The 11,496-nt window shown below is 48.7% G+C and overlaps 1 protein-coding gene across 2 annotated transcripts in view; it reads right to left on the bottom strand.

The window, feature by feature from the left end:
- Rfx8 (regulatory factor X8) overlaps positions 1 to 11,496 on the bottom strand; it is a 63,842-nt gene that overhangs the window by 50,093 nt on the left and 2,253 nt on the right. The window contains exons 2-4 of one of the 2 annotated variants that reach the window (XM_039084546.1): positions 9,027 to 9,150; positions 1,244 to 1,305; positions 94 to 180 (exon numbers count right to left, since the gene is read on the bottom strand). In XM_039084546.1, coding sequence (XP_038940474.1) covers positions 94 to 180; positions 1,244 to 1,305; positions 9,027 to 9,150 — 273 coding nt within the window. The remainder of the gene's footprint in view (positions 1 to 93; positions 181 to 1,243; positions 1,306 to 9,026; positions 9,151 to 11,496) is intronic. The other variant, XM_039084547.1, reaches the window with a different exon arrangement.

Here is an 11,496-nt window from a genome sequence, read left to right on the forward strand (position 1 = left end):
GCCTCCACGTCAGTTAGGTAAAACTGAGATTGGAGTGGTTTTCATAGAAACCAGGCCGTGTCCCATGACCTAGGAACCCAAGGGCAGACTAACCTGTGACAGCTCTTTTTACCCAGCAGGTAGCAGTAATGAGCATAGAAGAAGGAGCTCTTCTTGATATAGATCCCGTCGTAATGATACCTGAAAACAGAGGAGTCCTTTCCTTTATCTCGTGTGTGTGTGTGTGTGTGTGTGTGTGTGTGTGTGTGTGTGTGTGTGTGATGTAGTGAGATGTGGTCATGACCCTGGACAGTGGCAGTGAGCCCCACACTGCCCAGCACAGCCCCTCTCACTGAGGACAGAGAGGACAGCAGGCTGGTTAGGTGTACCCACCACATCTTGGACCCATGCTAAGCATGGTCCATTGCATGCCTTGCATTGTTGTGATGGCTTACAAAAAGCCTAGTTCTGCTTTCTCCATTCCTGAGTTTCTCATCTCAGAGAGATGTTCTAAGACAGGCCTTCACGCCTTTGCCCTTTGGTGGACTCAGCCTGTGAGAAGCCAGACTTAACTCCTCACAAACCCCCACACCATACCCACAGCCTCATCTCCTCCAGTAACATCCAGGAAACTGCAGTGTGTGCCCAGGGTAACAACAGAACCAGATTTCTTCAGCTTAATTACTGCCCGAGGTTACATTTGGCAAACTCTTCACTGTCTTCCATTTCTTTATGGGCAGCTGGTCCTTCCTCTAATTGGCTTCTGTCCCTGCTCACTGATTTCCTGTCTTGATTTTGAACTAACAACGAAGGACAGTGATAGTGACGTGGCAATTAGGATAAGGACACACTTGGTGGCACCGGAGTTTCCATCCGAGTTAAAACTATTACCACAGGCCCCAGCCTCCTGAATACAGCTGATAGGCTAATTGGCCAAACGCTTAGGATGTTTCAGTCAGAAGAGTATTTAAAAGCAATTGGCATTATTCTATGCATGTGATTACTTGAACATTTTAATAACCAGGCACATTTCTTAACATCTAAAGTATATGTGGTGATCTTTATGTTTTAACAAGATTTTGAATCACATGAGTGTGGAGATGCCTGGTGTCTCCAGACGATGGGGGTTTAGTCTCCACTGAGGTGCCATTTGGTAAGAGTTGCCGAGTATGGCTTAATCTGTGTCACACGTTTTAACGGTTACTGAGATTCCCCTGCATCGTCGTGTTCACCATTTAACACAAAACAAACATTACAACCCTACCTGGCACTTCCTCGTGTGCCCAGCCTCCGGGTGCCCAGATCGGGGAAAACCAAACGCACGAGCTGTGGGAACAAAGCCGGATTAAAGATGTAGTTTAAAACCCGGAGACAAACTCACTTTATCTATACTTACCAAGGAGTCATATAATCACAGCTGATTATGAAAAGTATACGTTCAAATGAAATTAGAACAGGCCAGAGAAGTCAAGTCACAGCTGGGGCAGGTAATGTGCTGGCTTAGGTTCCCAGCACCAAAACTCTAGGACGGCAGTTCTCAACCTGGGGGTCGCAACCTCGGTGGGGGGAGGGGGCCGAACAACCCTTTTACAGTGTTGCCTGCGACCGTCAGAAAACAAGATATTTATATTTTGATTCGTAACAGTGGCAAAATTACAGTTGTGAAGTAGCAGTGGGAATGGTTTTATGGCTGGGAGTCACCACGGAATGAGAAACTGCAGCATTAGGAAGGTGGAGCGCCTCTGCGACTGTCCCAGCAGTCTGGGTGTCTAGACTGAATTGCTGGCATCTAACCACGCTCAGCCTTGCATTCTGCTCTCTTCAGTGTTACATTGATGACTGGAGTCCTGAAGCTTCTCCGGAAGTTGGATTATCAACTGTGGCTGCTGGGTCTAGCCTGTGGCTGCTGTTGCTCTTCCGCTGTTTCCCTCTTTCTCTGGTGTCGTAGCTTCTTTCACGGTATACCACGCTTTTCTGATTTCAGAGGATTTTATGAGTGGATGGTGCTCAACTATTGAACAACAGTCACTTGGATTCAAATTCTCGTCTCCGGGCTGAGTTGCCTTGATGTGCCCAGTGTTCAGGGACACCCGAGTTCGGGTTGGCCACAGGAAGGGGAAACCCTGCATGCAGGGACATTTTAGAAGCAAGAGCAGGGAAAGCCACAGAGCACTGCCATTGGTATCTGCTCTTCCTCTGCAGAGCTGCCCCGCCCAGGTCCTGCTTGCCTGTGTGCCATAGCTTCCCTTCCTAGGTGCTCCCAGGAGCAGCATTTGAGAGCAGTGACACGGCTTCCCCTTATCTGACTTATCTTTCTCTCATCCATACCTGTCTGTCTGTCTGTCTGCTTGTCTGCCTATCAGGCCACCATTATCTATGTGTCCATCTCTAATCTATCCAACCTCGCAGTATCTAAGTAACAGGACAGAGCAAAGGGATGATGGATGGATAAAAGAATAGATGGATGGACGAATGGACAGATGGTCAGACGGAGGGATAGAAGGATGGATGGACAGATAGATGGATAGATGAAAGAACAAACTGTCTCACAACACACCCGAGGAGATTGCATCTGTGGGCACTTTGAGCTCACTCACCCGCAGTAAAGCAGAGATGAGGAGGTGCGGACGGCTTGGCTTCTTGCTCAGAGGCCCCCTTCCCTGCTGTGAGGGAGTGTGGGAAGGTTGGGGTGGTCCAGTCACTCAAAGTGTTTCCTGTGAGGCCAATGCAGTTGCCATCTTGTGACAGCCCAGGTTTCTTGTGGGTAGGGCGAGGAGGGCCTCGGTGGCTGAACAGAAAGGCCACTGGGAGCAGCATCCACAGTCTGCTCAAGCCAAGAACTTGCATGCACCTTCCATGGCCACAAGTCAGCAGTGCATGAGAGAGCTGGACTTGCCCTGTATTGTCCTCCAACATGCAGAAAGCAGGCAAACACCAGCAGGCTACTCCAGAACACCTACCCACAAGCCAAGGGACAGGTACTGGAAAGTGCCCAAGGCAGGTACTAAAGAGCCCACTGCCAAAGGGTCCAACTGGCCCTTTACAGAGTAAAGCCCCTCTGACTTGCCTTTCTCCCTCCTTCCTCCCAGGAAGGTTCAACCAACACCTAGCAGCAGGGTCTGAAGGGGAGGCAGGGAACAAGCCCCCACACCTGCTTTGTGGCGTGCCACAGTGCTAGAGGAGGAGTGGAGACCACCCCGCTTGAAAGTTGTGTTGAGGTTGGACCCTAGTGGAGCGCGGTGATGTGAGCCTTCAACCCCAGCACTGGAGAGGCAGAGGCAGGCAGATCTCTTATAAGTTTGAGGCTAGCCGGTCTACGAGGCAAGTTCTAGGACAGACAGGTCTCTTGCACAGTGAAACCCTGTCTCCCCTCCCCATCAAAAAAACAAAAAAAAAAAAAAAATGAAACAGCAACAACAACAACAAAATGAAACAAAATGAAGAACTTGTACACTATAAGAAGCTGGGCTTTCAAGGGTCAAACTGCTGTAGTTGAGTGGACTAGGGTGAAAAAAGATGCTTGCCTCACCCAAGGCTTCCAGGGAGGACGGCTGCCTGCTCACCAGCTCATCAGAACAGAGAGAGATGGCAGGGCACAGGGACAAGGACATGAGAATGAGGGCTGTGCTTATTCCCAGTTCCTGCTGTTCACACGAGTGTGTGTACACACATGTGTGCAAATGGACCATGCATGTAGCTACACTTTTGGGGTAGGGCAGCAGCCAGCATGATTTTCCCCTTCCTAACACTTTTCCATTTCCGAGTTGCTCACAGAGGAGATGTGATCCGATTCTAATCGGAGAGACAGCCGTTAGTGTTATTTTAGTAGAGGAAGCCAACCTCCGGAAACTCCCCGATCTGTGGAAGACACGGTTTGTGGGCAGAATGAACACTGCACATGGCTTGCGCATCCGAATCATCTGCACAGGAACTCCTTGGGAATCGGCTCAGTCCCAGGGGGAAGAGGGAGGAAGTGAGAATTGGATATTTTGTTGTTTCTCTTGTAAACATGCTTTGTGGTCATATCCTTTCCCTTCCTTTCCCCTCCCGGGTTAGCGCAGCTTTGGCACACAGGATACATTCCCTACAATCGGTCCCTTCCACTGGCCTATTCCCTAGGCAGCCTGCCAACCAAACTTAATGTTAGAACCTTGGCATCTCGGGAGTGAACTCTAAGGGAAGCATTAAGACAAAGAATTCAAAACAAACACAGAGGCCAGACACTGGAGTCTCCTTTCTTTCCTTCGGAATGCTCTGCAGTGTGAAACAGCCTCGTGACAAGACCCTTTTCCTGTTGTTTGGTGCAGAGGCTGGACACTGGGACTCCACATGCTAATCAAGAGCTCTACCACTGAGCTGTTTATTCCTGGACCCTGGATCTTAAAAGAGGGAGGGCTTCTAGAAGTGAACAAGCTAATGGTACCACTAAGAGAGACCGAGAAAGAAAAGTCTCTGGACCCTGCTGAAGTTACCCTCCTCCCTCTGAGGCTGAGACCCGCAAGTGGGCAGCTAAGGAAAGGCTGCTGTGCTGGGCTACCCAGTGCTCCACAGAGCTGTTGATGACCTTTCCTGAAATCCTGAGTGATGGAAAGACAACCATTTGGGCTGCAGGATAACAGCTGGGAAATCCCAGTGGTCAAAAAGCCTCCCTGAGTCACCCCATCGTAAGACACATCAATAGAGACTTTTTTTTTTTTTTTGGTTCTTTTTTTCCGGAGCTGGGGACTGAACCCAGGGCCTTGCGCTTCCTAGGCAAGTGCTCTACCACTGAGCTAAATCCCCAACCCCTAAAGAGACCTTTTTTAATGTAGTTTCACTCTTTGGTTTTTATCTATTTATGTGGGAGTATTTACAGCTTATGAACCAGTCTTGGGAGACCTAGCTTAATTCAACTTGTGTGTGTGGGGGGGGGGGGCGGTATTTATTTTTGTTGGTGACATATTTAAAGTGAAATGGAGAGAATGACTAGAAGGATTAAAGCCCCAAAGAAAATAAAAATAAAGGAAAACAAATGGACAGAGCAAAGGAGAAAGCAGCCCTGTGTCCACACTGGAGAGGGACTGGGTGGCATCCACCAGAGAGGAGAGGCCTGGGTGGCCCTGGGTGACAAGGGCAGCCACGTTGAAAGCAGTTGTTTCCTATATTTGCGAGCAGACACATTAGAAGATTCAGCTGAGTTTCAGAAGCACAGAATGGCCGTGAGTGACTGGATACTTCAGCCATGTGGACTGAGTTAGAAGAATAGATCTAAACAGCTCAGTGTTCAGGAAAACACACTGGCATCTCCAGGATTGCTACTGGGAGGTAAGAAGAAGCTGCTCTGGGAAGAGTTTGGTCCTTGTGTGTGTGACCAGACACCTTGGGACTCTCCTTGTCGGTCTTCAGGTTCACGTCTGAGAGAAGATCATCTGTGCGGTGCCCTGGCACAGGCATGTGCTTGGTCGCAACAGCTACCTCAGGAAACTGTCCTGGTGCCTGGCATGGTAGAGGACTTCACAAGGCGGGATGTCACACAAGGATCGAATGAACTCTTCACGTAGTAGTTAATGACATAAAGCTCACCAGGTGGCTCAAGGGCGGTAAGACCCTGGGCCGGCCTGTCTCTTCCTTAGTGCTGGGATCACAGACGTGCATCACCACACCCTGCTTCTTGCATGGATGCTGGGGAACTAAACTCTGATCCTCATGCTTGGTCAGCAACGCCTCCCCCTGAATCCCTGAATTATCTCCCCAGTTAACTAGGCCTTTTTTTTTTTATTTACAAACTCTTTGGTTTTACTATCCAGACAGCAGCAGCAGGAGAAGAAGGGGGATGGAGGGGGAGGGGGAGGAGGAAGAGGAGGAAGAAGATGAAGATGGTGATGAAGATGATGAAGATGATGAAGATGGTGAAGATGATGAAGATGATGAAGATGATGATGAAGATGATGAAGACAATGATTAGCAATCTCTTTGCCCGCAAAGTGCCTGGCACAAGTAGCAGCTCATAAAATGAAGGAAGGAAGGAACGAGGGGACCTCTGAGAAGTCTATCAGGAATCCCTGCCAACTTTGGCCAAGGTGCTGGTATAAAAGGAGTGCCCCACCGCACAGCCAGAGCCCACTAAGCTTGAACAGACCCAAGACAAGAATCTAAAGCACCAGAGCAGAGAAGGACCTTCTGTAAAGACCTCTCAGCCTCAGCTGCACAGACTGGACGCTCCCTGGAAACCTACTTCTCCCTGACATCACTGGTATCAACCAAAGGCACCTGATGGTCCAACTTGAAAGTGGCCTAGCACCCTCCCCACAGACCTTCCCCCACCCTTCTGCAGCAGGTTGGAATACGTTCTCTCTTAGACTGAATTGCTGTCTCACAGGCGTCTGTCCACCATCGGCCTCCCCTGCTGCACTCTGAACTACAGACAGAGCGCCCTTTCCCAAGTGTTCATCTGACCACCTCACTCCCTGGAGGACCCAAACACAGCTAACCTAAATCAGCTGTGGGACACAACTTCTCCTCAGTCCTGAGGGAGGGGGCCTCCCCAAGGGAAGGGGGGGTGGGCAGGTGTTCAAAGCAAGAAGATGAGGGGAGGGGAGGGAGGGGAGAGCTTTAGGATACGCCATGAGGCTTTTTACCTCAGTCATTCCATTACAGAATATTAAATGTATAAAATAATTGGTTTCATATCATACCTGAAGGTAAAGTGGCTTTATCATGTTCACCCCCTTTCATTATCTCCGTTTCTTCTACCTGTTGGTCCCCTTCCTCTTCCCAACTTGTTCCATTTCCACTCTCATACCATATACATATCTGTAGGAATGTATATGTATGTGTATGTGTGACTATGTGTGTGTGTATGTAGGTGAATGTATTGTGTATGTGTAGGCACATATGTATGTATATGCACATGTATATATAGAGAGGTGAAGATTCCACAAGGGAGAAAACGTGTGTGACACTCTTTTGCCTTCCTGTGTAAAGCTTATTTCACTTAACACCATGATTTCCAGTCCTAATCATTTTTCTGCAAAAAATGAATTAAAAAAAAAAAAAGATCAGGGCTGGAGAGATGGCTCAGCGGTTAAGAGCACCGACTGCTCTTCCAGAGGTCCTGAGTTCAATTCCCAGCAACTACATGGTGGCTCACAACCATCTGTAATGGGATCCAATGGCTTCTTCTGGTGTGTCTGAAGACAGCTACAGTGTACTCATATAATAAATAAATAAATCTAAAAAAAAAATCAACGATCAGCCATACATTTACCACTGATCGAATAACATCCTTAACCCAATTCTGTGTACAAGACGACCCTTGCAAAGATGGGGGAAAGTGAATGGTTATCGTTATGACCCCCAAGCATAGTTAAGAGATAGGTAGGTCTTGGCTCAGGACCCACGAGTCTAAATTCTCAGCACAAAAGAGTTTTATTAGATCCAGGGAGACAAAGGACAGGGATGAGAGACAAAGACAACAAAAGACAGAAGACAAAGGAGAAGGGAGGGTGACAAGGGGAGGGGGGAGGAGTACTTGTCCCAGGAGGGACAAAGAGCTGCCTCTGGAGAGAGAAGGGACAGACATGGCCCCTTAATAAATGGAGGCTTGTAAAGGGAGAAGGGAAAACCCAGTGTTAGGATGAGGTGTTTAGTATAATTGGGCGTGATAATTAGGTGGGCCAAGAGGGCGTTTGATTGCTGGGCTTCTATACTTCTGACAGCTGGACCTTGGTGGTCAGCCTCAGGATGAGGAAGTGGCTAAATAAGGGGACAGATCTTGGCGTCTAACTCTAGGAATGTCGTCTAACAGTTTTTAGCAGGGCAGAGGGGATGGGGGAGAAGGGCAAGGCCTGAAGTCGCTCTTCGCCTGCCCTTTGAGATCGGTGGTGTGGGTTGTTAACTGTGCTGAGGCTCTCCAGGGAGGGAGGCCCTGAGCGATTTTCATCAGTCTGCGTTTTGTAGTCGGACTACAGATCCCGGTGTGGGCTGTGTCTGTCCAGAGGCAACACCGCCTTCCGTCTGTCAAGAACGTTTGTTCCTCACTGAGCTTCAGACAGGTAGAGCACACAGCTCTCCTGTCACGTTTACAGCCAAGGTAAGGTGCTTAGAAGGCTCTTGTACCCAGTGGGCATCACTCAGACCAGGTGTCTCCAGTGGCTCTGTACTCAAGGGTGTTTTGGTGATTTTTTTTTTTTGGTTCTGTTTTGTTTTGTTTTGACAAGTGGCTGGAACTCTGTGCCTGGTTCAGGGGCAAGCTCTGCTAGCCACGCGTCGTGGCCAGCTGTGGGACCCTTGGCTTTAATAGTTCCGGGTTTATGTTGCTAAGCATGAAACAACACAGTGATATCGCCTCAGCCTGGCAGCCTGGACTGTTAGAATCCAGCTTCAGAGAGGGCTGGACTTGATCCCTGTCAACCTCATCAATGCCGGACCCCAGCATCTAAAGCAGGGCCCGTGGTTAAGGAGTTGCTCCTACGAGCTGTGGAGCAAAGAGGGTCTCAGACTGTTCTTTGGTTGTGTACTAAGCATTCTCAGGTGAAGTTCTCAGATGTGTGTGCCAACTTCCAAAGCCAGTGAGTTCTCTAAGTCCAAAAGAGCCGCAGGGAGCATCAACTGTTGGGTATCACAAGGGCTCAGAATGTGTTCTGAGAGCTTTGGCAGCTTTGTGCAGGAGTAAGGGTCCTGAGAACTGGGTCTTTGAGGGGAGTGTTGGGGTTGCCATGGAAACAATGTTGCACCTTTACCCAAACTACTGTATAAAGTGTGGAATTGAAAAGTAGATTTTCAATACAAATGACTGGGTGCTCCTGAGGGCAGAGCCACTATTCCTGCTGAGACCCCATTAGGCCCAAATGTACTTTTCCTCACAGTCAGCAGGCCATAGGGCTTTTCCATCAGCGACACTAGCTGGCTCAGTCTGTGTTTGGACAATGGCTTAACCTAGCATTTCTCAGAACATATCTCCATCCTTAAGCCACTCGGGAGTGTAACTTTGAAGAAGAAAAAAAAAAAACCTCAAAGAAAAAACAGCTCAGCGGGCGAACATGGCCTTGTTATAGCTCCACACTTACCTTCCCAAATGTCGCTGGATTGACTTGGTTCTGAGCACTCTGCCCACAGGTTTCTACATAAATCTCATACATGAGACATCGGGGCACGCTGAACCCTTCACAGATGCAGAAATTGTCAACCAGCCTGTGGGGGTTGGGGGGTGGAGAGACAGGAAATTGGTGGCTATTTTTCCAAAGTAAGGACTTCTGACAGAACCGATGACCAGACACGGGTGGGTCCAACCAAATGACCTCTGTCTAGGTTACTGAGTGGAACTGCAGAAGCTCACAGGCAGGAGAAAGGAATCTTTTTCTTTTTCACTTGGCCCAGGGTGAGGAGTAGAGACTATGGGTTTTCAGTTGTTGGCACTGTTAAGGTTTGGGTTTTTATTGCAGGGGAATTTGCATGTTAAAAAGGAAGTAGATACGGTCTGGTGGACCTTTACAGAGCTGCAGCTGAGATTTGCCTGGTCGACTGCAAGATGCCACAGTGGAGAATGAAGGAGTCCAGGCTGGTGGGATGGTATGGATGTTGACTGGTCCCCGAGTCCCACTGACAGACTGACCTCTACCTTATGGTGGAACCTTTAGAACTGGTTAAGGAAGTTAAATGACTTTGATGGGGCTATTTCTACCCAGGGTCCCCTCCTCTCTGATTTACAGCTGCCAGTAACAGTACTGGTCCCTAAGATACTCTCCACAATGCTCTGTCCTGCTGCAGACACATGAACAACGGGGCCAGCTGAGGACTGACAACTCTGGAGGAGCTATTAGTTAAACTATATTTCTTATTAACCTGACTTTTTTCAACAATTGCCATTTTTATCTCTCCCATTATAATGTAAATATAATAAGCAAGAAAGCCACAGATATTGCGGCTGGCACAGGGACCCCAGGGAGCGCAGCCCAGTGAAGTATCTGCTCCGGTAAGCCTGACCTCTATCGCATGTGACTCCGAGGAGAGGGTGTGAGACAGGTGACTACCACAGGTGACTCTGCTTAAGGGGCTGCTAGTGTGCCACCAAAATGTGCCTGCATGTTACCTGAGGTTGGATGCCAGGGCCTGACCGAGCCAGGTCCCCACGGTCTGTTTCTACACTATTGTGTCCAGTCTTGTGCTCCCCAGGCTGTCTCTTCCTGTCTCTGATGTGGAGACCTTATTCCCCCAGACTAGCCAACACCCCAACATAATTTATCATGTGCAGATGACAGTGGTACTTACGTCCCAAACAGGACCCTACCCAACTAACAGATAGTTGTCCCTCCTAGCGCCGACTGGAAAACAGGAGCTGAAATAATGCAGAAATGGGGCTCTTCTTCTACAGGACAACATCTGGGGCCTCTCCCTGCTTTCTTGAGCTGCCTGCCAGGGCTCCTCCAGCTCTTGGCCACTGCTGCCCCTCCCTCTGGATAGCCTGGTCTCTTTGTTCCAAGGTTCTACATTAGACACTGGAACAGTGGTTGAATGCCAACGTTAAGAGAATTGAAGTCTTTTGGCTCTCTCAACCCTGCAGAACTTGTGGCCAAGTATGTCAATCAGACTTGTTGCTCAAATGCACCCTCGGTTATCACCAAAAGGGACATGGGCCACTTGCCTTGCCTCTCCACAAGCTACCTAAGAGGATTCCCAAGTATTTTAAACTTTGTAGTTATTCTTTCAAATCTCTGTAGCAAAGTTCAACACCCAGAAGCAAGCAGTGGTGAGCTGAAGTAGTTAATTAAGGCATGGAACTGACTTTTTCTGCTAAGAAGGCAGACAAGGGGGTCTGATTACATTTTCCCCCCTCACTCAAGATGAGAAGGGCAATATATTCTCTTTTGGAAGAAAGTAGTAACATTTATAATCATAAACATATTTTTCTCCCCCATCCCCCACACTTCTTACTCAGATGACTCTTTAAAAGTTCTCTCTGAGAAATATTTCTTAAAGCTTACAAGAAGAAAACTGTATGCTGATATAAAATGGTCACCTTATAAAGCTGCAGTCTAAGAACTGGCTTTAATTATTTTCCTATTTATAAAGAGCTGCAAACTCTGAGTTCAGTCCCACGGGCTAAAGTTATTTTTCTTTCTAGTTCCCCTCCCCCATTTAAATAGCCAAGAAATGAATTTCACAAATAATACGGAATGCACTGTTGAAGCTAAAAGTTGTTTTAAGACACTTCCATTCTAGAGCTCATGCCAGGAGGGAAAAATAACAACAACAACAACAACAAAAACCGCTTCCTCCCTGACCAACGCCTGCCTGCGTTCCAGGTCTCAGAACAGACTCAGCTCCTCTCCGGTCCGAACAGGCTGGATTGCTCCCCACGGGAAGTGTGACCCTCCGGGACAGCTAGGTGGAAAACCCGCGCCGGATGCGGATCCGGGACTGTATGTGTGTGAGCCCGTGTCCTCCGCGGGTGTCTCCTGAACCAGGGGTGCTCCTCTCCCGTCCTCCGGGGCTCCCCGCCCGCTGGCAGCGCCCGCCCCGCGGCGTCCCGACGCTCAC

This window comes from Rattus norvegicus, chromosome 9, assembly GCF_036323735.1.
Source record: "Rattus norvegicus strain BN/NHsdMcwi chromosome 9, GRCr8, whole genome shotgun sequence".
Classification (NCBI taxonomy): domain Eukaryota; kingdom Metazoa; phylum Chordata; class Mammalia; order Rodentia; family Muridae; genus Rattus; species Rattus norvegicus.